The 23,266-nt window shown below is 40.4% G+C and overlaps 1 protein-coding gene across 1 annotated transcript in view; it reads left to right on the forward strand.

Moving 5' to 3' along the window:
• The window catches only part of LAMA3 (laminin subunit alpha 3), a 105,729-nt gene that overhangs the window by 78,766 nt on the left and 3,697 nt on the right, over nt 1-23,266 (forward strand). The window contains exons 40-67 of the mRNA XM_026035508.1: nt 721-771; nt 1,161-1,312; nt 1,816-1,926; nt 2,022-2,133; nt 2,648-2,815; nt 3,919-4,115; nt 5,676-5,792; nt 6,324-6,478; nt 7,825-7,966; nt 8,608-8,707; nt 9,072-9,188; nt 9,275-9,454; nt 10,341-10,483; nt 11,495-11,671; nt 12,730-12,881; nt 12,984-13,146; nt 13,603-13,736; nt 14,268-14,418; nt 15,352-15,471; nt 16,237-16,361; nt 16,722-16,842; nt 17,759-17,893; nt 18,686-18,816; nt 19,653-19,784; nt 21,216-21,360; nt 21,468-21,637; nt 22,041-22,230; nt 22,872-23,012. Of these exons, the coding sequence (XP_025891293.1) occupies nt 721-771; nt 1,161-1,312; nt 1,816-1,926; nt 2,022-2,133; nt 2,648-2,815; nt 3,919-4,115; nt 5,676-5,792; nt 6,324-6,478; nt 7,825-7,966; nt 8,608-8,707; nt 9,072-9,188; nt 9,275-9,454; nt 10,341-10,483; nt 11,495-11,671; nt 12,730-12,881; nt 12,984-13,146; nt 13,603-13,736; nt 14,268-14,418; nt 15,352-15,471; nt 16,237-16,361; nt 16,722-16,842; nt 17,759-17,893; nt 18,686-18,816; nt 19,653-19,784; nt 21,216-21,360; nt 21,468-21,637; nt 22,041-22,230; nt 22,872-23,012 (3,932 nt within the window). The remainder of the gene's footprint in view (nt 1-720; nt 772-1,160; nt 1,313-1,815; nt 1,927-2,021; nt 2,134-2,647; nt 2,816-3,918; nt 4,116-5,675; nt 5,793-6,323; nt 6,479-7,824; nt 7,967-8,607; nt 8,708-9,071; nt 9,189-9,274; nt 9,455-10,340; nt 10,484-11,494; nt 11,672-12,729; nt 12,882-12,983; nt 13,147-13,602; nt 13,737-14,267; nt 14,419-15,351; nt 15,472-16,236; nt 16,362-16,721; nt 16,843-17,758; nt 17,894-18,685; nt 18,817-19,652; nt 19,785-21,215; nt 21,361-21,467; nt 21,638-22,040; nt 22,231-22,871; nt 23,013-23,266) is intronic.

The following is a 23,266-nucleotide window of genomic DNA, read 5'->3' on the forward strand; positions in this document are numbered from 1 at the left end:
ACATTGCTGGAGACTTGCTGCTGACCTTCTTGCAGCGAGTTTCATAAGATCTCAGCCTGTGGGAGAGGCAGTGCTTGAGCCGACTTGCTGGTCGGCGTGTCAGCAGCACCTACACATCCTATATGCTGCGGATGTCGAAGGCCCAAGCTCTGTGCCGTGGCTTATGGACGGGGCCATCCATATGCTCTGGGTTTCTCTCAAGCCCCGTTAATCTCTTCACCCTGTGACCTGGAGCAGCCACAAAAGAAAGCTATAAACATTTCTCAGGGAATTATACTGTGGGTTAGAATCCTCTGGGGAATAAGAATGTGTGGTTCAAATGTAGATGGCAAGGTGGATAAAGGGTTTGAAACTATGTCCTGGGTAAATGCTTTAACTAGGAGACTCTGTAGCCAGGGCTTCCACCACAGTGTTGTTATTCAAGGCAAAGTGGACTGAGTTCAGCAGTCTTGTTGTGTAGCAGCAAGAGGCTCTCTGGCAAGTGGCCTGTGTTAGGAGGCAACAGCCAGCCCTGGAAGGATGAGTAAGGTGTATATGCCAGCAAGGTGCAAGGAGGAGCTGAATTGAGCTCAACTCTGACTGGTTCACCCTGGTTTTGGATTTGTGAAAGGGCTACATGGTGTTTTTATGGCTGCCAACCGTGGAAAGTGAGTGTAAAATTGCAATAGTTACATTTCCATAAGAAAGTCTTTGTTACTGATGAGAGTTTTCTGATTTCAGAGTGCTTAAATAATGAACCGAAAGATGTGGATCCTGATGAAGATTGTGACTGTAAGTAATAAAACAGAATTGCACTTAGGTTGCTGATTGCTGGCTATGGATATATACTGATGACTGCTTAAAGATGGCAGACTTTAAAAAGGGATGGTGGTGTCCTGCAGTGCATCTTTAAAAAGGAAAGAGTCAAGCAAACACTTGGGAAATAAGATGAAAAAGGCAATTTAGCCAAATGTAGTTGGGGCTTCCTTCTTACCTCTGGGTTTGGTCACTCACTTTGAGACTATGGGCCTTGTTGTTGCCTTTGTTCTTCAGGTCACACAAGGTAACAAGCATCAAAAAGTTTCCATTGCATCTTATTTATCAATGCACTCCGAGGATTGTTCTCTGCAAAATCTCAATAACATGTATTGTTTCCCTTTGTTTGTGCCCTTTGCTTGCAGCCTGCGATAGCTGTGTAATTACACTGCTCAAGGATTTGAGCACAATAGGTGATGAGCTCCAGCTGATTAAGTCTCAGCTGCAGAACGTCCGTGCGAGCTCCCACACACTGGAGCAGATGAGGGGCTTGGAGACACGCATCAAGGACTTAAAGGTACAGACACACAAGAAGAGCAGCCTTGCACTGGTTTCAGATGCAGCATGCAGGAGCTGAACCTGGGAATTATGCCCTTTTTGTCAGCTCGCAGGCAGACATTGATGAAGCTCCTGTTTCCAGTACTGAATCTGGACAGTACTGGGCTCCACCTGATGGCAGAAAGTTATTAGTTCCACCTTGTGCCCTGGAGGAGAATGAGCATCTCTGCTTTTCCTTAGGCCTACTCAACATGAAAGCTCCATCTTTGAGGGTTCCCTATAGCCCCATTTCTTTCCAGCACTTCATGCCTCTGCCTTACTGCAAACACTAAATCAATTTTCCTTAATTGGAACAGCACTTGATGAACGTAGAGAAACAAAGAGTCAGCTGATAAGATGATAAGCTATAAAGTTAGTAACATTGTCTTTACTTACTTAGGGTAAAGATCTAAGCCACCGATTTTTTCTCATTAGCTCCTGTGTTTGGATGATTTACTGAAATTCTTTTTATTTACATTTCAGGTTTTATTGGACAATTACCGTTCTGTTGTTCGTAATCAAGGTTCAAAGGTAGATGAGATGGAGACAGACTTCATTAATCTGAATCGTGATGTAAATGCTCTCCAAGAAAAGGTGACTTGCTAAATTAGTTAAAAAGTAAATCTCTCTTAACATTATTTTTTTAATCCAGATATCTTTAACACATTTGCCTTTTTTTCTCTTGCTAGGCTGAAATGAACTACAAAACAGCAGAGAGATTATTCAATAATTTTGGTGAAACTAATCAGAAGGGAAAGGATTTGGTTTCAAGAATACAAATAGTTGTCAATAACATAAAAGGTAAAATGGTTCCAAAGATTTCCAGTATGTTTTGCTTTACAGTCTGCTTAAAATATTCTTAAGGAATCGTGAGATGTTTTTCAGAAACAGCTTCATAAAATGAAAAGTTAGACATAGCTGTGGAATTCAATCTTAAATACAATGCAAATTTAAGTGCCAGTCCTCCCTATATATTGCATAGGGATAGAGGTGCTTTTTCAAAGGGCAGTTTATAAGCTGTGTTTGACTATCCCAACTTTAGCCTGCATTGCTAATATAGGGTATTTGAAATACTTAAAAATATTGCTGGGAATTTAATAATTTTGGACAAACTTCAAGCCCGATTTTATGTTACTGACTTTGGTGGTGTGACACAAGGTACTTTTCAGATTTGTATAAATAACACAAAATTCATTAGTGAATTCAAGAACAGGCATGTCCTTCTCACAGTGGAGGGCAGCTCTGTGATTTGTCTCTATTGCACAGGCTTAAGTGCATCCTCTCTTTGACTTCTTTTGACTTCTCTTTTTTTCAGTGCTCCTGGAACAAATAGCTGGTACCAATGCAGAAAGTAACAATTTGCCCCTGGGGGACGCTGCCAAAGAACTGGCTGATGCCCAGCGCATGATGGCAGAGATGCGAAACCACAACTTTGGCCAACTGCAGGCAGATGCAGAGCAGGAGAGAAGAGAAGCTCAGCTGTGTAAGCACTTGTGCTCCCAGCTTCTGCCTGTGGCTCTTAGATCAGGCTCTTAGTCCTAAATCCGAACCTTTATTGACTGTTTGGGGAGGAACATTTTGAAAAATTTTGCTGGATTTGTAGTAATTGTTAGTCAAAACTCAACTAGTCATTTTGTAGGGGATTTAAAGGCCTTTCTATTTTGTTATGAAAGAAACCGAGAAAGAAACCCAGTACAGCCCTCTTTAATCTTATTAGAGGAATATCACTAAAAATGTAGCCGATTATATATACTTACCCAGTGCTTCTGTGTGTTATAGTATGTAAGATATTTTAGAAAAATTACACATGTGATTTAAAGTCCCATGTTAAGAAGCCATTAGAATAATAGAAGGGTCATGCAAGAAAAGGATGAGGAAGAACAGAAGTTTTCCTCCTACTCCGTTGTGTGTTCTGTGCGTGTGTTTGCCTGGGACAGCCAGTAACCTGACTCTGCAGAGACAACAAGGGTAGCAGGGTCACAGAGTCTCCTATGCAGGGGCAGAGCTGAGAAGTGTGAAGGACTTTGTGAGTGAAATTTGTCTTCCTTAATTTTGGATTTTGTTATGTACCTGTAAACAACTCTTCTGTATCCTATGTATAGGCAGCAAAATGGACACTTTTTAAGAATGTGATTCACTTCACCTGGTTTAGGCTTCTGCCTTCAGTGAGATGAAATATGACCTGGAAGTGCATGTATATCTCTGCTAATGACAGAGAAAGCTTTAACATCTGGTTGGGATGTAGGTGTCTACATTGTAGCTGAAATTGCGTTTCATATTAAAACAAAAACAATTCAATATATCTAGAAGATGATCTTTACTCAAAATTTAGTTTAAAAATTGCCAAATAAATGTTTTCTGTAAGAGTAAGCTCTGTGTCTGCAGCAACAGTTTGGTGAGTGAGTTCTGGCCAGGGAGATGGAGAATAACATCTCTGCTATGGTATTAGTGATGCTGTAGTGATGCGAAGGATGCTTCGTCACACCACCACTGCTTTCTAATCCTAAATCTTTAGACCTAATGAAGGAGGTTTGTTTTGGTTCCCTTCTTTGAACAAAGCTTTTCTTTCTGGTTCCAATACTGCAGTACTGGCACATGTTAAGAATGAGCTACAAAAGTACCACCAAGAAAATCATGGGCTTGTTAGAATTGTGCGGGATTCACTGAATGAATATGAGTCCAAACTCACTGATCTTCGTGAAGCTCTGAATGAAGCCAGTGGACAAGTCAAGCAGGCTGAAAATTTAAACAGAGATAACGGAGTTCTGTTGGAAGACATTAAGGTAATAGCCCTTGGGGGTTGGGAGAAGGTTAAATCTCAAGAGATAGGGAGTGTTTTTATTGCTGCTTTTGATCTTACAAAGCCCAATGGCATAAATTCTTTAAACTTTCCCTGAAGTCTATTTCTATCAATCCACATAAACCCACTTATTAATGTAGTCTACTCCAAGTGTGGCAGTTTTAGTTGATTAGGACAGTGTGAAAAGGACGTAGGGGTGATGAGAGATATCTCATCAGAAAAGTCTCTGCCTATCCATTCTCTTCTGCTGTAACTTGCTATTATCCTCTTGTTCTAGGTGAAATTCTAAATTCTGATATATTGTAGTAATGTCCTTAAAGTGTATGACTTTAAAAGACGTGAATAATGCGTGTGCAATACTATTATTAAATAATATTAAATTATTTGGGAGTTAATATTCTACATAACTGCTTCTAAGTTCACATCAGAAAGATGAAAAGAAAAGCTGTTATTCTTGAACACTGCATAGTTTTTAGAGTATTTTGCTTTCTTTCTGACTTTTTAAAATTTTTAATAATATAACATATACCAGAGTGCTACAGTATCCGTCCTTTTAAGTGACTTGGATGTTTACTGAAATATACCACTGCTTTGCCCTGCTCCAGTTCTCTAGTTTGCTAGAACTGCTTGACAAAATAATTTCTACATTCAACTTTACCTTTAATAGTTAAGTTGTGCCTTTATGTGCATAGGCAGTATAACACATGTGTCATATCAGTAAGCACAGTTGTCTTCAAAGATGGTTGCATCCGTACATGTCATAAATATGTTGATGCTGATACAGTGCCCTGTTAGAGATTCAACATGTTACAGTGAGGGAAACCCCTTCGAAGAGGATGAACACTTGCTTATCTACACAGAATCCCAGAATGGTTGAGGTTGGAAGGGACCTCTAGAGATCACCTAGTCCAACCCCTCTTCTCTAGCAGGGACACCGAGAGCACGTGGCATAGGGAACTTAGTTATATCTAGAGTTATATCTTCCCATATAACTTGTCTGGTTGAGCTCATGCTGCGCCACTGTCCCAGAGCTGCAGTGTAAACTGTCTCAGGGCTGCTCTAGACCAAGAAATTTCATTTGTTTTCCCCTCCAAGTCTTTTCTAGGGGTTAAGATGAGGGGATTAAGAGGGGAACGCCTTACTGGGGAGGTTATCAGTGCAAGGAGTCATGTAAAGATATTATTCCTACCTCTGAGAAAGAGAAGTAATCACCAGGGAGCTGTTGATACCGTTTCCAAATCTGAGAGAACAGAGGCTTAGATGATGTGTCCATTTGAGTTGCCTGTTACTACTTTTTCATTCTCCAGGCATTAATAACTGGACTTCTGTCGCCTGCTTCTCAGCTGTCTTGAGGTACTCTGCTGTTACTACTGCAAATTCCTGAATTTTCTAACTCTTATCATGATTAAGATGGCATTAGATCACTGTAGCTATCTGATGACTATAGGAAAAGTATCTTTGAGCAATCCTTCTGCAATGTGTGATTTTTCTTGTCCTTCATTTTTGACCCAGTCACATTATTCAACTCTTTATTTTTCCTCAGAAACGGATTGACGAGACAAACACCCAGCAGAGCAACATCTTGGATATTTTGAGCTCTGCCCAAACGTCCTTGACACAAGCAAGCAGTGTACTTGGATTATTGCAGAAGAGCAAAGAGGTAAAATGAACTTGTTTAAGATTAAAGCCAGAAACTCTTGCTGTTAGTGTAAAGGGCAGCACATATCCATGTTCAGAACATGAGGCTTATCTGAGCTATACAAGAAGGGAAGGAAGAGAAAGATTTCAGGCTCTTAGAGGAGCCTGCCTGGACAAGCTCTTAGAAGAGAGGGTTATTGTGTATCTGAGCACTGAGCCACAAAAGATTGGGAAGGTAGCTGGAGAAATACTTAGTGTTAGTGATGGTGCTGTTCTTGTGCATCTCTCTAGGCTTTTGCCTTTAGCCACTGCCACAAGCAGGGCACTGTGCTGGAAACACTTCTGGTCTTACTCAGTATGGCAGTTTTTATGTTTGTACATAATGGACATAAAAGCAGAATGTAACCACTAGCAGTTATTTATAATAAACTCCAGAGCATGTTGTAAAAGGTTGGTTTTTCCCCTTGATCTTCTCGGGTGCACACCAGCAGTGACAAGGGCAAAATCAAGCATGTATGAACACAGAATAAATTTTATCTTTACAAACCCATAGGAATATGAAAGTCTGGCAGCTCAGCTTGATGGAGCAAGGAAGGATCTGAACGAAAAGCTGACAAATGGTTCCTTATCAGCCAGCAAAGAACCTCTGGTGGTGAGGGCTGAGGAGCATGCCAACTCTCTGCAAGCCTTGGCGAAACAGTTGGATGAGTATGTTACCATTCTTGTAAATGAGCAATTCTTGCACAGAACATCCATAGTTGCAATGTCTGTAGCTTCACTTGTTTCTATTACCAAATGCAATGCCAGAAAAAAAAATCTGCTTTTACCTTTTTCTGCCTCTTCATGATACCTGGCAATTTCTTGCAAGTTTCCTTTCTGCAGAAACATGTCTTTCTCTGTTTTACCTATTTTTCATGGTTTTTTTCTTGTGTTTTTCTTGGAAACTACTCAGGCTCAAGAACTTAGTATTACTGCACTACAACGACGTCATGAATTTTTAAAGGCAAGAAGGAAATTCCTCATGCAGTGACATTTAGCTTTTTGCCTTTTTTTTTTTTTTTTTTTTGGGTGATGTTTCAGTTATTTGCATTCTTATCTTTATGATCAGAATGAATTGGGACAAATACCTGGGGCAAATGCTATCTTGGCAGTCTTCAAAAATGCCTGATGAGCATTTAATGAGTTAATGCATTCCCATAGTTTTGTCATCCTTCAAGGAATCTTCTAGAAAGGCAAACACAGGAAAAACTTATGACTCTTCTATGACTCAGCCTCAGGTTTTCTTTCTCCTTTGTTTGTACTTTACCTTGGAAATATGAGTGAGATTTTGAAAGCCTTTTATGGTATATCGGGAAGAAACAAAACAAGCAGAACCCTAATTTTTCCCTGTGCAAGTTGTTTACACTTTACTATATATAAGCTGCATATACCAGCTCAAAGTTAAATTAAATTCCAAACGACAAACAGCTGTGAAATTTTTAGTAAAAAAAAACTGTCTTTTTTGATAGTTTTTAGTATGACTTTTAATAAGACAGTGTTCACACAAATACCAGGTAGCTAATACTGGGAGGCAGCAGTGCTCGGGTGGAATGGGTGTGAGATATTTGCTCTGTCATTTCCAGTTTCAGAGCTATCGCACTGTTTCTAGCAGCACGACCAAGTCGTCTCCCTGCTGCTCTGTCTGTCCTCCGTCAGCAGCCACAAGTTATCGGGAAGCCCTAGTGCTCTGCACCACCCCTCTGAAGTGAATGGTATTTTGGGGGCTGTGATGGAGATGGTTCACTGACCCTGTGCCTCACTATTTTACTCACTTAAAAAGTACTTTGGATACCTGTAATATATCTAGCCAACTTGTCCTGTCTTATAAAGAATGTTTTCTTACTGGTCCACTTCTAGATTTGACATTTTTGCAGAATGAAATAGAAGAGCTAACTGAATAAACCTTTTCTGTATTGCTGTTGAATTAAAAATTGCCGAGTTCAGATCTGTTCAGGTTGCTTCCCAAAGTCTGTGGTCTTTGCAGAAGGCTGCATTTTTCCCCGTGTTCCCAACAGGATAAAGAACAGCGCCAGGCAGGACGGGTTGGTCAGCTGTGCTGTGGAGGCCTCCACTGCCTATGACAACATCATTAACGCCATCAAAGCAGCGGAGGAAGCGGCCAACAGGGCTGGCAGTGCAGCTGACTCCGCTTTACTGGTAAGTCCCCATGAGCAGCCAAGTGATGGTAAGCTCTTTTCAGCTAGCTAAAATATTTTATACTATCAGCGGGGCACCAGAATGAAAGACCCGTGTGTCTTAGCAGGCCTTGTTTGTCTGTGGCCCTTATATGAGGAAATTGCTGTGTTGCATGTTCCTGTATTGGTCTTGCTTGGGCACGAGGGCGGCTCCTTACTGCCTCTCTGGTGAGGCTGTCCATGTGAATACTCCTCATCCATCCCAGTGCAAATAAGAGGTCTGTATGAACCAGCACTGGTCATCACGGGAGGTGGTTTCAGCTCTTCTCTTTTACTTTGCTCTGGAAATGCCCCTGAGTTCTCCAGAAGGAGAGTAGTATCTAACAGCTGTAAATCTGTAACTGCTGTCTGATGCCTCAAGCACAATTATAGCTTTCTCAAAGTCTTTAAGTTAAGATAAAGGCTTAAGTTAAAAATTTCTCTGGGCTGCGTTAGGCTTAGATTAATCTGGGTATTTGTGGTTGGAGGGTCTTGTTCTTTATATGAAATCTCAGCCATTGTGTTTTTATCTTTTTAAACTGAATTGGAATATCTTTTGTTATTCTTTAAGATCTTAGTATAATTACTTAAAGCAAACTTATAGTACAATGCTTCTATTATCAGACAGTGAAGAGAGAAGACCTATCAGGAAAAGCTGCAAGGTTAAAAGCTGACAGCAGTGCACTCTTGAATCAAGCACAAGAGACTGAAAAGACCTTGAAAGGTACCCAGAAAGAAACCAGAAAATGTTGTCACAATACTAGAGATTTTCATGAAACGCTGCAGTTTGCACAGTTCAGCCGAGCACTTCTGCACACATTTAAGCAAAGAGCCATTAAATGGGAAACTGCCATGATAGTTATCCTCACTGTCAAGGTGGTGATGTGTCCAGCTGTTCCCTCTGCCCCCTTTTTGCAGCATTCCTCCCCAGCAAAGCTTCCAAGCCTTGCCTTTGTTTTGTGCAGTGCATTGCCCAGAGGCAATGCAAGATCTGTTCAGTTGTGCAGGCTGATGCTACCACAGCATCTGTCCATCAGACAGGTGGCACGTCTATATCAAACTTTTGAGGTGGATTTACTGTTTTGCAGTTATTGGTCCAAACCTTGAAGACATAAATCGAAGAGTCGGTGTCGTTGATGGACAGAAGGATGAACTAAAAATTGATCTTGTCACTCTTCAAAATAATCTCAATGGCATAAACAGAGGTCAGTTACTTCGTGTTGCTCACTTTTGCTGTGCCTCATTCACCTGTCCCCACTGGAATCTGCACGTGTGTTTGTGTGCGTTTCAGACGACATCGACAGCAAGATCACCGAGGCAAAGAGCATGGTGAAAAATGCCAAGGATGTCACGACTAGTGTATTAAGTGAATTGCTCCCAATTCAAGCAGATGTGGAAGAAATGAAGGGTACCTATGGAAGCACCCAGAGTGCTGACTTCAGGAAGCTGTTGATGGAGGCAAACAGTTCAGGTGGGTGCTGTAGGCGCTGCTGCAAGGGCTCGCTCTGACACCTGTCAAAGCATTTTTAGGTGAACCTAAAAGTACAGCAGCAAGAATGGTCGTCTCTAATTTTAGTCACCTACAAATCAGGCATGGAGCCTGTTCTCATTATCTGAGCTTCCTTTATTGCCAGGGAAAAGAGAAGGGCCTGCAGAAGTTAATGCAGGCCATGCTGAGATATGAGTTTGCATTTAATATCATGGTTTGCCTCTGAGATCTTATTTTCTAGTACACTGAGAACAGCAAAGGCCTAGGTGATTAGGTTGTTGGCTGAAATTAAGTGGATTCCACCCTTAGCATCAATTAGCAACAAAAACCACGAAAAATACAAAACAAGGGGCAATTACAAAGCCAAATCACTTACATGTATCTTTTTTTCATCTTTTTAGTAGCTGTAGGTGATAAGTTCAAGAAAGATAAAACATTCTGAATAAACAAGATAATTGTAACAGCTGGCACTGCATGTCATCAATCGTCCCTGCTGTTTTATTTATCTAAATATTAGGTCTATTTTTAGGTCTGGTAGTGCTTTTAAAGGAAACATTCATGTCTCTCTTATTTAGTAGCTATTTGTGGAACCTTTCTGATCCTTTTTGGAACTGCTAATTTTGTCTGCTTTCACAAATACCTCTGGTCACATATTCCAGGAATATTTTATCTACTGTGTAAGCTGCTCATTTCAATGGGAAATCCATAGTACTGTGGAACTAATAAAAACGGTTCTGCAGTCACTGCTTTTGTGATAACCATGTAATCCTATCTGTTGTGTCATTATGATTTTGTAATCATAGCTCATATTTCACATCCATTTTCCTCCTCCTTTTTGCACTCAATAATGTTTTTTCTTTCATTTCAGTAACGATATTGACAAACACACTTCCAGATCTATTCAGCAAGATTGAGAGCATTAACCAACAGCTAACGCCAATGAACAACATCTCTGAGAACGTAAATCGCATAAGAGAGCTTATTCAGCAGGCAAGAGATGCTGCAAACAAGGTCTGTCCTGAACACTGTCCTGAACTGTCCCATCATGATAGACCTCAGTGGGATGGGTACACAGCAGTGCTTTTATAAATGCCTCTTTCTAAGTCACATTATTAAAATGTGAATGAAAGACAGGACATAAATTCAACCCAATAGCAGCACCCAACACTTAGAGCAGCTATGAAGATGGGAAATACAATAATCAATATATAACAGAATGGATACAGTATCATCGAGCTTCCTTCCTTTATCCTGTAGTTCTTTTCCCCAGATTGTCTCTAAAATCCCTATTTGCACATAGTATCTTTCCTTCCAAGATACATTGTGGTGACTTTCCTTTGGCAGCAGGGGTAGAATCAGCTCTGTAGCTCAGAGGCAGGTTCTCCACCAGCGCATGATTTAGGGACACCTGACACATCCTAAAAAGCTGTGCACGCTTGTGCTGCTGGCTCTGGTGTCTCTGTATGCCTCCCCACATTAGAAATCAGCTGAAATATTCTTGTTCAAGTGCTCTTTTTCCATTTGAGCAGCTGCAGTAGTTGCTCAAGGGATGGTGGTCTCAGGTAGTAGCAGGATCATCCTTGAGGTAAGCACAAGTAGCCTTGTAATGAATGACACGAGTCTGGACCCTGGTGTAAATAGCTGTAATAAAAGATGTCTGTATTGATAGTGGTGCCTTTTAGTTTCCAGCAGTCAAGCCCGGCTAAGTGGCACGTACAGATGTGCAAACAGATGTGTAAGGTGTTTGCAGGTCTGCTCTTCCGAGCTGCCAGGCACATCCTGCCTCGGTGTTCAGCAAACATAACCATTACCTGGCACAGGAGCAGTAAGGGTTGACTCCCAAATGCTGAAGGAAAGAGGTGCTGTGTAAGTTCTAAGTGTCGATAATACCATTTTATCCATCCTAAATCCTAGTTCTGTTATTTGATAGGAACAGAGCCATTCATTCAGGCTACACAGAGATAAGCAGAAATACCTGCAGCAGCTACTTTTAACTTCAATGTTTTTTTCTTTTCTGAATAGATTGCCATTCCCATGAGGTTCAATGGCAGCTCTGGGGTAGAAGTTCGACCTCCAAGGAACCTTGAAGATTTGAGAGGCTATACTTCCCTGTCTTTCTTCCTCCAAAGACCTCAGAAAAGATCGGATATCCTCCAGAGGGCACCAAATATGTTTGTCCTGTACCTGGGTAATAAAGATGTAGGTATATTTTGCAACCTAATACAGCTTTTAAAACGAGTAACATTCTTTGAGAAATAAATGGGACACAGTTTCTTTTGTTTGAGGTTTGTAGCTACCATTAGCCTAATTTTTTTTTTTTTTTTTATGATAGCCATTATGTTGGGGAAGAAGTAATTTAAGAGCACTTCATTCCTCCACTGGCAAAGTTACTTGTTGGGTGAATAACTATTTTCCTCTTCGATAGCGTATTGTTTTGGTGCTTCAGAAGTTACTTCTCAGTTATGGATATCATCATATATTCCTATATTCTTGCCATAACAGTCTGTATTTCTTCAGCAAACATTTCATTTTTTTTCATTTCATAACAAACATTTCATTTTTTTTCCTGCAAAAGAGATGCCTAATTGTGTATTTATATGTCTCATGTCCATAATGAGTCTTACACATATATTGTCAGCTGTTTAAAGGTAGTTACTCTACACTGGATTTCACCCTTTTTCTCCCCTGGACATCTGGCCAGGATCCGTATTGATAGAGATCTTTTTTTTTTTTCCCTTGGGAAAGATGGTGTGTTGAAGAAATAAAACACAATTTTGGGCGGGAAATAAATGTTTCTAGTCATTTCAGTAGGAGCCATTGCACTTGACAGTGTTTTCCTTCTAATGTTCTTTTTATTTCTAAGATTTTATTTCTTTATTTTCTTTTTATTTCTAATCCTTATTTCTAAGGATTGTTTAGTCTATATTTTTAGTAAGTATGTCACATATTCATGATTTTAGCTGAAAGATGTTGTAAAAGTGGAAGTTATTTTAACTATTAATTATAAAAGTTATAATTATATTAATTATAATTAAATTATAGTTAAATTATAAATACATTCACTGAATCAGTAGAAGACAGGGGACTGCAATTTATTCTTCCCAGAAGTAGAAATGATGAACTTAATGAAAATCTGATCACAGTGCTCTATGTGTTAGGGGAGTGGGCTTCTTGTGACTCATTCACAGCATGACATTATCTCTGAGAATCATCACACGAATCCCTTCATTAGTGCTGATTTGCTTGGCTGTTCCCAGGCTTCCCAGAACTACCTTGGCATGGCCCTGAAGCGTGGTCGCCTCACCTGTGTCTACAACCTGGGAGGCAACGAAGCAGAGATAGATGTGGAGCCGCTGGTGACCGAGAGCAACTCCGAGGAAGCCATTCTGGATCAAGTCAAGTTGGAAAGGTAACAGAGGCACGGTACCCAAGAGATGCACTCTTACAGAACCTGTTAAGAACATCTTTTTTAATGAAATGTTATCATTTTGCCTTTCTGTTTTCATTTTAGGATTTACCAGTATATGAGGCTGAATTACATCAAAGCGGCTACATCAACTTCTCCAGAAAATGAAAAGCCTTTGGATGGGAACAGTGGAGACAGTCACACTCTCCTAAACCTTGATCCCAACAATACTGTCTTTTATGTTGGAGGATACCCACCAGATTTTAGGGTAAAAAGAATTGCTTAGTCTTTGTAAAAACATTTCAGTATTGATTATTTTGTTGTTCTTACAATTAAGACTGTAACTAGCAGTCTTTCAAAGGTGGGGTGCCAGGCTGTGCTCTTGCCTGCATGAAAGTTTATCCATGCAAGCAGGAACGAAGCGGGAGGAAGAAGATGCTCTGTCCTACAGAAGCTGCCTGGCTTGCAGGCTGCTAGAGCACAAAGGGAGCATAATGTTTTCTTCATCTGATGCCATACATGACCCTGTATAACTTGTGCTGTAGCACCCCTGGGTGCTGTTGGACAATTTGGATATTATATCCAAACAATAACTTTATGCTAATTTAGAATATCATATTCTGTGTCTTATTGAAATTTGCAGAAGGTATGATAAGTTACATATCAATATAATTTTTTTTCAGCTGATGCTAACAGTATGTTTTTAATGACGCTATTTTTGCAGCCTCCACAAAAGCTAGACTATCCTCATTATGAAGGCTGCATTGAATTAGACAGCCTAAATGAGAATATTATCAGCCTGTACAACTTCAAGAGGACATTTAATCTCAATACCACTGAAGTGCAACCATGCAGAAGGTATGATATAAACACAGGAGTGTTTTACACTAAGAAATTCACAGTTCTGTTATTTTATCATCAGGAATTCTTGTTTCTTCACATCCAGGAGAATAAGCACTACAGCAGAACTAGTGATTTTTCTCTAACTCTTGATCATGAAATACATTTCCTAGAGAAAACCTGCGGTGTTGACAACATTCCTGTCTATGGCAATCTCAATCCAATGGCCAAGATTTTTAATATCCAGACAAAAGTTTAAGCCCCTAATCCATGGACTAATATATCCAGCTTCTTTTTAGACTAAATATTATATTAAGTGGAAAAACTCAGGCACTAAAAATTTAAATTCTTTTCTGCTGTGAAGACCATAGGCAAATCCAACAGGCCCCAGTGGAAGGCTTTCTCTTCACACGGGTTAGATCAGAATTGGTCTGGTTGTGGCATCGTTCCAAATGCTTTAGCTGAAGTTTTTTATAAATGATGATGACAGTAAGTCCATGTAGAGGGAGTTTTTGCTCTTATATAATCTTGTCTGTGACGTTGCTACAGGTATAAAGAAGAGTCTGACCAAAGCTATTTCGAGGGCACTGGTTATGCCAGTGTCTCATCTAAGGAAACAAACGCTTACATGACAGCACGCTATGAGCAGACGATTCAGACCACTGCAGATGAAGGGCTCGTGTTTTTTGCAGCAAATGAGGTAACTCATGGAATGACTCTGTGGTGTTCGGTGGTACAAGAATTTTTTTAAAAAACGTCACTTAATTGAGAACATGCTAGATTAAGTAATAACTGTGATAAAGTTTATTGAAACTGTTATGTTGGTCTGTGTTACAGGTAAGTATATTCTGCTGTATGTTTTATAGCTGTTATAGCTGAGAAAATATCGTTCCAGGTAGTTCCTCCATTAGACTGTTCAGAGAATTCAGAATTTCACAGCATCACAAAATCACAGACTGGTTGAGGTTGGAAGGGACCTCTAGAGATCAGCTAGTCCAACCCCCTGCTCCAGCAGGGACACCCAGAGCACGGGGCACAGGGCGGCATCCAGGTGGGTTTGGAAGATCTCCAGAGAAGGAGACTCCACAGCCTCCTTGGGCAGCCTGTGCCAGGGCTCTGTCACCCTCATAGGAAAGAAGCTCTTCCTCACATGCAGTTGGAACCTTTTTTTTTTTTTTTTTTCTTTTAATTTAATTTGAGAGATTTCATTTTGTAATTTAAATCAGATCAATTCTGAAATATTGAAATTCTCCAAAAATGGGATTACCTCCTCCTTCCCAAATCTTGATGTGCTTGGTAGCACAGTAAGAAAGAGTTTAGAAAGTGGTTAAAGCTGGTCAAAATACAGCAATGGTACTACTTATCTGGCAATATTTTAAGAATGTTTACAATCACTGTTAACATGTACTAATAATTTCTTAGTACTGTAAAAGATAGATGGGCATCTTTAAATAAGAAAAAGTCTTTTAGTCTTGGACAACTTATGTTTATTCACAAAAGTAATTACAGTGACTAATATAAGTTCTAAGCTTTACTGAAATAACTAGATAGCTTCATTAATTCACATGACAATGAAATATGCATGAAATGTTGCACAGTTTAATTTTTGTTTGTGATTTTGTTCTTACTGCAGGACCAGTTCATCAGCATACTCATTAAAAATGGTCATCCTGTTTTTAGATACAAAATTGGCACCGAGCCTCCAAAGGAAATAGAAAACAACGCGACTGTAAATGATGGAACATATAAACAAGTATGTCCTTCCAAACAATAGAATGACCATCACTTGTGAAAATACACATTAGCTGAAACTAAGGATTAGTTTGATCTTGAAAATGAATCTGCAGGCTGTCTACTCTCATGCATTCCTGTGAGCACATTTGATTTTTATGAATAGCCATAAGAGAAAAAAGCCTTTGTGAGAGCATTGCTTTATTAAGAAAGTGCTGTGTTCATTGTAAGTATCCACATTATTTTAGTATGAAGGTAAGTGGTTTTAGCAGCTAAAGGTTTATTTTTTCAGGGCAGCCTGATCCTTATGGAGATTAGTTTTTGTAATGTTTCTGTTTTGTCTGCTTAGCTTCAGTCCAGCTGTTTCATTGTGCTACAAAGTGAAATTTTAAGGACTTGGTTAAAACCTTTGGTGGTGGTTTGGATTCCTTCTCCCTTCTCCCCTTCCCACATCTTCAGCTACATAGCAGAAGTTGCAGGGCCTGCTGAAAGGAGTCTTTATGCTGTATTGGGGCAAGTCACCTCCAGTCAGTTGACTGATCTACTCTTTGTAGCAGGTCTCAGCTCCTCAATCTTCAACTGCAAATAGAAGGCAACCTGTGGATGGTAGGTGAGGTGTATTTTTAGGGCAGTCTCCCTAAGAAGAATAAAAACTCACCTTAGAGTGTTTTCTTCTGACATTTGTTTGGCTAAAATGCCAAAGTTTTGCAAAGTGCTTTTGTCCATTACAGCTATTCAAAACTTAAGGTCTGTAAATGAAGTAATTCTCATTATTCATCTATTTCAGATTAGTTTGGTGATTATCAGAAGTAACAATGCTGTTCATGTCAGTCCTGGTATTAGTGTCAATACGAGAGTCTTCAGTTTCACTAAATACTACCTGGGTGGAATTCCATCTTCTCTCCGGGAACGGTGAGTTGCTACAAAAGGACTGTAACATACAGCCTTTTTTATGGGGCATTCATCTGAATTCTTTCCTTGGGTACCTTTTTTTTCAAATTGCATAGTGTGTGTCTTATGTGATTTGAAAATACCTGTTCATAATACGTGATCATAATCTCTGATTTTGGGCTAGTGTTGAGTTCTTTGTTGGAGTGTGCCCTGAGGAAAGATTTTGATCAGTGTTAAGCACATGTGTGCAATAATGATTGCTTTTGTTCTATTTTTCTATTTCTTATTTTACTGACAACATTTATGGGCTATTATATTGGTGAATACTTTGCAAGAGCAGGCTAATGAATTCTTTCTTTCTCCTGCACTCCCTGAAACCAGCTTTAATATATCTACACCTCCATTCCGGGGCTGCATGAAGAACGTTAAAAACCCTAGAACTGCATCTGTTATTTTTGATGAGACCGTTGGTGTCAGCAAGAAATGTTCAGATGACTGGAAGGTAACTAACATAACTGCTTTTAAAAATTTTGCAAGGTATAAAATTCATGCTCAAAAGTGATCACTAGATCGTAGAGTCTGATTTGTCTATAAAACCTTATTTTACTTACATGAGGTCATAACTTATGTTTGGTTAACGTGTGGTGATAATGAAGAGCCACAGGTTAGTATGAAAATAAGAAAGAAAAGAGAATCCACTTGGGTACTTTTTTTCAAGTGCATAGTCTACCATGGGAGAATATATTTCATTGTTGGCTTAACAAGTATTGTGTGGAGATGAAAATAACCCTTCTGCTTCTATTTGCTGCTGTTTACATGGTGCACAACTGCATTTGCCCCATTATAGCATTGCACAGAAACTTTGTGTTCATTTGTTTTCCTTCTGTGATCTCCAAACCTTTCACACAGCAGTTTCATTGCAGGCTCTTTCCCTGTGCTGAAGATCTGGCCTTCATTCTCTGTTCATATCTGTATAACTTGCCATGCATTAGAAAGCATTTTGTTGAAAAGGATCCAGGCATACTCTGTGCCAGGACCCCACAGCTTCAAATATGCATGTTCCTCTTCACATCGCTGTACCTACAAAGTATTTCTCCAGCTGCTCACTTGGGTGCTTCTGAGTGTGAAAACTTATAAAACTGTCCTGTCAGTGCAAACAGTAAAGTCAAGCAATGTATTATATTCAGCAGACCTCTTCTGCCTTTAGAGTTTCTCAGATGATAGGTAATTCCAGTGAAACCAATTCAGTTAATCTGTCTGTACTAAAATACTGAACTTTCAGATTACTTTCTATTTGGTTTTGGCTGGAATCAAGCACGTTTATGTTAAATTGAGTAAGGCAGTTATTGTCCTATGTTGTCATTTCTTCACACTAAAAGGAAAATCACTGCGAGCTCTCACTCTGACCTCTTTTTCAGATTGTCAGATCTGCAGCTTTCTCCAGAGAGGGAACCCTGAGCCTGAGTTCAACAGGATTCCCATTTCCCAGAGATTTCCAAGTCAGCTTTGGCTTTCGCACTGTGACGTCAACTGGAACACTCTTAAATTACAGTGTATGAGTATGAATCCTGTTTACCTTAGAATATGTGTTTGTGTTTTGTTTTTTAATCAGTCATATACAATTGTGACCGTGTCAGCGTTGGCATCACAAATAAGTCTTTTGAAAATGGCATCTTGCATATAACAGAGCAAAGAAATAGCCTGATAATTTCTTCCCAAAAATTTCTTCCCCGTCATACTTTGTTTTATGAGAAACAGAGCTTTGAATTTGAGCCTTCTGTAAAGAAGCAGTGCCTGCCCCATTACACCATCATCCCAGTATCAGCAGTGTTACTTAATAAAGTTCTCTGGAAGTTTTTCTGAGGGAAAAACTGCCTTTCTGTCCAAAATATTACTATGATCAAATATTCAGTGGGAAAGGGCTGATTTGGGCTCTGTTTCCTTGGGTTCAATCACAAGCCCACTCCTGCTAGCTGCAGGAGCTGATGATAAGGAGCGAGTGCAGATCAGCCATCGGAGAAGTGGAGAGTCGAATCCTCTGCTCTTTGTAAGGATGATTTAAACAAGAAGTGTAAATACCTATCTGGCCTTCAGCGTGCAGGAGTATTCTAAAACAGGCACTATGCAATTTGTAAAGAATGGGAGTAAAGGCTGGTAGTAGATTACCCAAGAAATGTGTTTTTAGGGTAGGTTGATATATTTCCACAAGCAATGTAAGATACAGACAACCCAGAAGCAAGACATATTACCCCTGTTCTTAGCACTGAGAGCTGTATTAATGGCAATATCAGGGAGAACTGAAGGAACTTGCATTTATTGATCATTCTGTGGGATTCTTTTTTTAGCCTAATAGTCTTCTCGTCTTCCTGAGACCTGGCTCTGTAGTGGTAAGGATGGGAGAAACAGAAAACAAACTGGACAAGAAGTATGAAGATGGGTCGATGCATTATGTGACAGTCATAAAAAATGATGACATGTGAGTTCAGTTCTGTATCTGATTCTTTAATCTTGTAGCTGGAGAAAGATTAAGATTTTGTGTGGCTTTTTCTTTGGGTACACAGCTAAAAATGGCCTGTGCTAAGAAAGGAGAATGAAATAATGAGGCAAAAGGAGATATTTGGTCTGTGAATTTGCATGCTTACCTACTAAATTTCAGCTGTGCCTCAATATGGATGTCTTTCTGTATATACTGTGGGTTTTTTCTGCTTGACAAGCCTGAGCTTTGGAGCTCTTTCTGTTCCCTTAGCCTTTAAATGTGTCATCGCGAGGTATAAATCTACCCAGCACAGGTGGTTAGAGGCCCAGAGAAGAGGGTAATAATTGTCTTTCTTCTCAGGAGTTAAATAAAATTTCCAGAAAAGCTTCTAAATCATGCTGATTTTTGAGGATCATATAAAATAAAACTGCTTGCTCAAGAAGAAGGTTTTCAGAGATTGTCTCTAATTTAGGCTAATTATAATTTTTAATATTTTCCGTAGTAGCTGTTGCTAACATTTTGCATTTTGATGCACACAATGAAATCTCTCCCATCACTGGCAGTGGGAGATTTTTATTGAATTTCTGTGAGATCATAACCCTAGCACTGAAGGGCTAGCTTTAGCTTTGCTAAATATCTCCCAGTGAGAAGCAGGGTGATTCTCACGGAAGTCAGGAAGCACATAGTGACGTAAAAATTCCAGAAATAAGGCAATTCCATTGCATTATTAGAATGTAACAGGGGGACACCTCTCAAATACTTCTTTTCTCATTCTTTCATTCAGGTGCATAACTCTTCTTTGGATTTCATGCTTATCTGTATTCACCTTGTTTCAGACTAAGACTGCTGGTGGATGATGAGCCTGTGTCAAAGACTGTTGGCTATTCAGGACGACAGCCATTAGCCCAGCCTATAAGATTTGGAGGAGATGATTTTGAAGGTTGCATCTCAAACGTCTTTATAGAAAGGTATTTGGCCTAGAAAGATCTTCAGTTTCAGGCATTTTGATCTGCTTTCGTTTTTGATCATATAAAGATTGCTTTTTCCTAAATTGCTTTTCTTTCATATACATGAAGCCTTCATTAAAACATAATTTTGCTGCCCCAAAATAGGCTTTTATTCAGACATACACATAGTATTATTCAGATTTATTCAGATTACACATAGTATCAAGTTATGATGAAATCCATTGTTCAGATGTAATGGAATTTTAGGCTGAATGATGTGTTTTTAATAGTCTTTTAATTGAAGAATAAACTTAGTGTGGTGAATTGACCATGTCCCACCCTAGATTTTGTCTTTATAGCTACCCAGGAGCCAGGTAATGAGTGAGCAAGGCTTACAGAGAAGGCCAGAACAAAGAAATGGGAGCAGATGTCTGATTTATGTTCTCTCTTTTTCATATGTGTCTATCTGGTTATTAGAGGTATCTTACATGTGACATTTAGGAGAGAAATTTGACATAAAAGTATTGTTTAAATAAAAGCATTCTTTCAATTACAAGTGTTCTCCCAGTGGGACTTTTTCAGCTGTTCATCAGTGTTTGAGCATTCATCACATGTTTGATGAATGTTTGTACACATGTGGTTTTACCAAAAGGAATGCCTTTTGATTTGGTTAAATCTTCTTTGAAGTTTGAACAAGACTCTGCAAGACAGCAGATAACCTCCCTGTCAAAAGCCGAACTTGGAGAGTTATTTTCAATATAAAAATGAAAATTTTTAGGTGGACAATTTATACCATCGCTAGTGCGATCAAGTGAGTGGAGAACTGAAATGTATTCAGGAAACTGGATTCTGCTCCCAAATCTTAGAGAAAACAAGGGGCAAGGAGCTTCATTGATTTTTCTCTGTTGTGAGGTATATTATAGCTTACTGATTAAACATACTCTGTAAGCCCTACAAACTGATACACAAATTCTTTCTACACATTGGCAGTTGGTTTCAACAGTCTTTCTGATAATCTGGCTCTAATAGCAGAGCTGCATATCAAGGTGGGATAGACTTTGTCCCTTGGCAAAGCTCAGCAGAACATCTGAGTGAGGAGGGAGTGGTTGAGTGAGCAGGCCTTGATGTCTCTTTTTATTATTATTTTTTCCTTGATCTGCGCTGTCTGTTCCTGTATTAACCACAAAATTTTGTGGTCATATCCAGAATCTTACTCAGCCAAGGCTGCTGTCATTCTTTCCCCTTTTCTCAATGGCAATAGGCTTTTTACCCAAGCCAACCTAAAAAAATATTTTGAAGAAAAACTGAAATCAGCTGTAATATGGAGGAGGGGAAAATTGGTCCTTCAGCATCGGGTGACTGAGAAATCTCTGTTGTACAGAGAACAGTTGTACAGTGTGCTGCTGAGTCTGTTGAAGTGGGTTACAGCACGTGCTGCTCTTACCTTTGCAGGGCAGGGCAGCTCCCGGCGGTTCAAAATCTAGTTGACTACACCAGGAAGAGCGGCGTGGCGCTCGGAGCCTGCCACCAGTACCTGAACCCTGAACCAAGGCTGCTGCAAGAACTCAATAGTTCCATCACATTTAAGATGCTCAAGGTATGTTTATTTTTACAGTCTCCTCTTCTCCATATAGATACTGAGGCTTTGTCTGCACAGCCATGGTTTACAGGACTAAGAAACTTCACTTCTGTCTCACATTGCAGAATGAAAAATACCTTGGTTATCTGATGGACGCTGAGCTGCAGCAGGACCAGCAAAGCTCGGTCTTGTCTAATGTCACTCAGTTAAAGGTCAATAGTGGAGCCTATCTGTTTGGAAACACTCCCAACAGTTTTGTGTCATACACCTTTTCGCCAGTGTACCCTTCAGACAGGTAATACAAATTTTCTCTGTTTGCCTCACTTGGTTCTTCAACACTGCCTGAATCTTTGGGCTAAGAGCTACATGTTCTTCTTGCTGATGTCTTTGGGTGGAACAGAAGGATGGTTCTAAAGATTCAGGTTTTTCTTAGTTAACATTTCCCCAAACAAAAGCAGTATGATTGACTTTGATGGGATCGACAGCTGCACTACGTACTGATGCCAAGTCCTGAATCTGAACATGCCAACTTTCATCCACATGTAGGAACTGAAAGAATGTAGAACAGTGATTCTACCCAAAAGCTATTCTGCATTTTCCAAGTGGAGGGAGCTTCCCTGGCATTTTTCTGAAGAGCAGAAAGGTACAGCAATTTACAAAATAGACCTGCATTTGAGTGTGCTTTCTTGCCCCTATAGGTTGCATTTTTCTGTAGATGTGCGGACTCGATCATCAAGAGGATTAGTGTTTTTTGTGGAGGAGAGATTTGAGAACTCTTACCTGGCTCTCCACATTTCCAAAGGACGTTTTGTCTTTTCCCTTGTTTCCGGAGGAAAACGCTTCAAAATCAAAACCGATGCCAAATACAACGATGGTCAGTGGCACACTGTAAGTAACGTGGCATGGCAAGCACGGTTGGCCACCACCAGCATTCAGCAGGCACAGCCACCTCCCTTCCAAAGCTGCTGGGCAGGGCAGGAAGGAGCAAAACTGTTCCTTGGGGGCACCTGGAATTAATCCATGAGGCTGAATTTCCATGTGGCTCGCAGCTATCTTGGGAGAGGGCTCACAGTGACTTAAGGTCCTAACATGTTATTTTCAGCTTAAATATTTCAGGAATACTTTGTTAAAGAAAAGTTCTCCAGAAGGGCTCATTAAGATGCCCGTGGAGTGGGGAGATGCAGGTGTAGCAGGCAGTGCTCTGATTTTGTGTCACCCCCAGAGCTCACACAGTTATCCCAGTCATAGACTGTGGCCAGAGTGACCAGAACGGATCCCTGGGAGGCTGATTGATGGAGGAGGTGCAAGGTGCTCCTGCCATCTTGTTATTTGATGGAAGCATTTTGTTTATCTGCTTCCAGTTCCTGTTTTGCTTGTTTCAGACTAGGCAGAAAAGTGTATTCTTGCTTTAAAGCTCTACTGCGTCCGATGAATTTTTCTGAAAGCCCCTTCTGCTCTTCGGAGCACGAGCTCCGGTGTCCTTCCCTCGCCTTGGGATTCTCATTCTGTTATGTCTGCTCCCTGCAAAGGTGGCGTTCAGCAGGCATGGGAAGAGCATCCGCCTCGTCGTCGATGGGCTCAGGGCCCAGCACGGAAGACTGGGAGCAAGCTCTGCCGCCGGCATTCAGCCACCCATCTACCTGGGCGGGCTGCCCTCGCCGGGCCCCCAGGTGAGCACTGGGTGCAAGTGCAGCTGCTCCTGCACAGGCGCCCGCGCGCTCCCCACACGGCTTCCCTCGGCTGCACGGGAAACAAGTAGCGTGCTGCTTTCCCGCCAGGAAACCTTGGGGGGGATTTCCAGGTGCTGCCGGAGCACCTTTTGTGCTCAGTGTCCGTAGCTGGAGCACTGTAGAGCTCAGTATCTGTTGCTGGAGCACTATAGAGTTCAGTGTCCGTAGCTGAGCACTATAGAGCTCAGTGTCCA

Source organism: Nothoprocta perdicaria, unplaced genomic scaffold, assembly GCF_003342845.1.
Source record: "Nothoprocta perdicaria isolate Ctin4 unplaced genomic scaffold, notPer1 scaffold_16, whole genome shotgun sequence".
Classification (NCBI taxonomy): domain Eukaryota; kingdom Metazoa; phylum Chordata; class Aves; order Tinamiformes; family Tinamidae; genus Nothoprocta; species Nothoprocta perdicaria.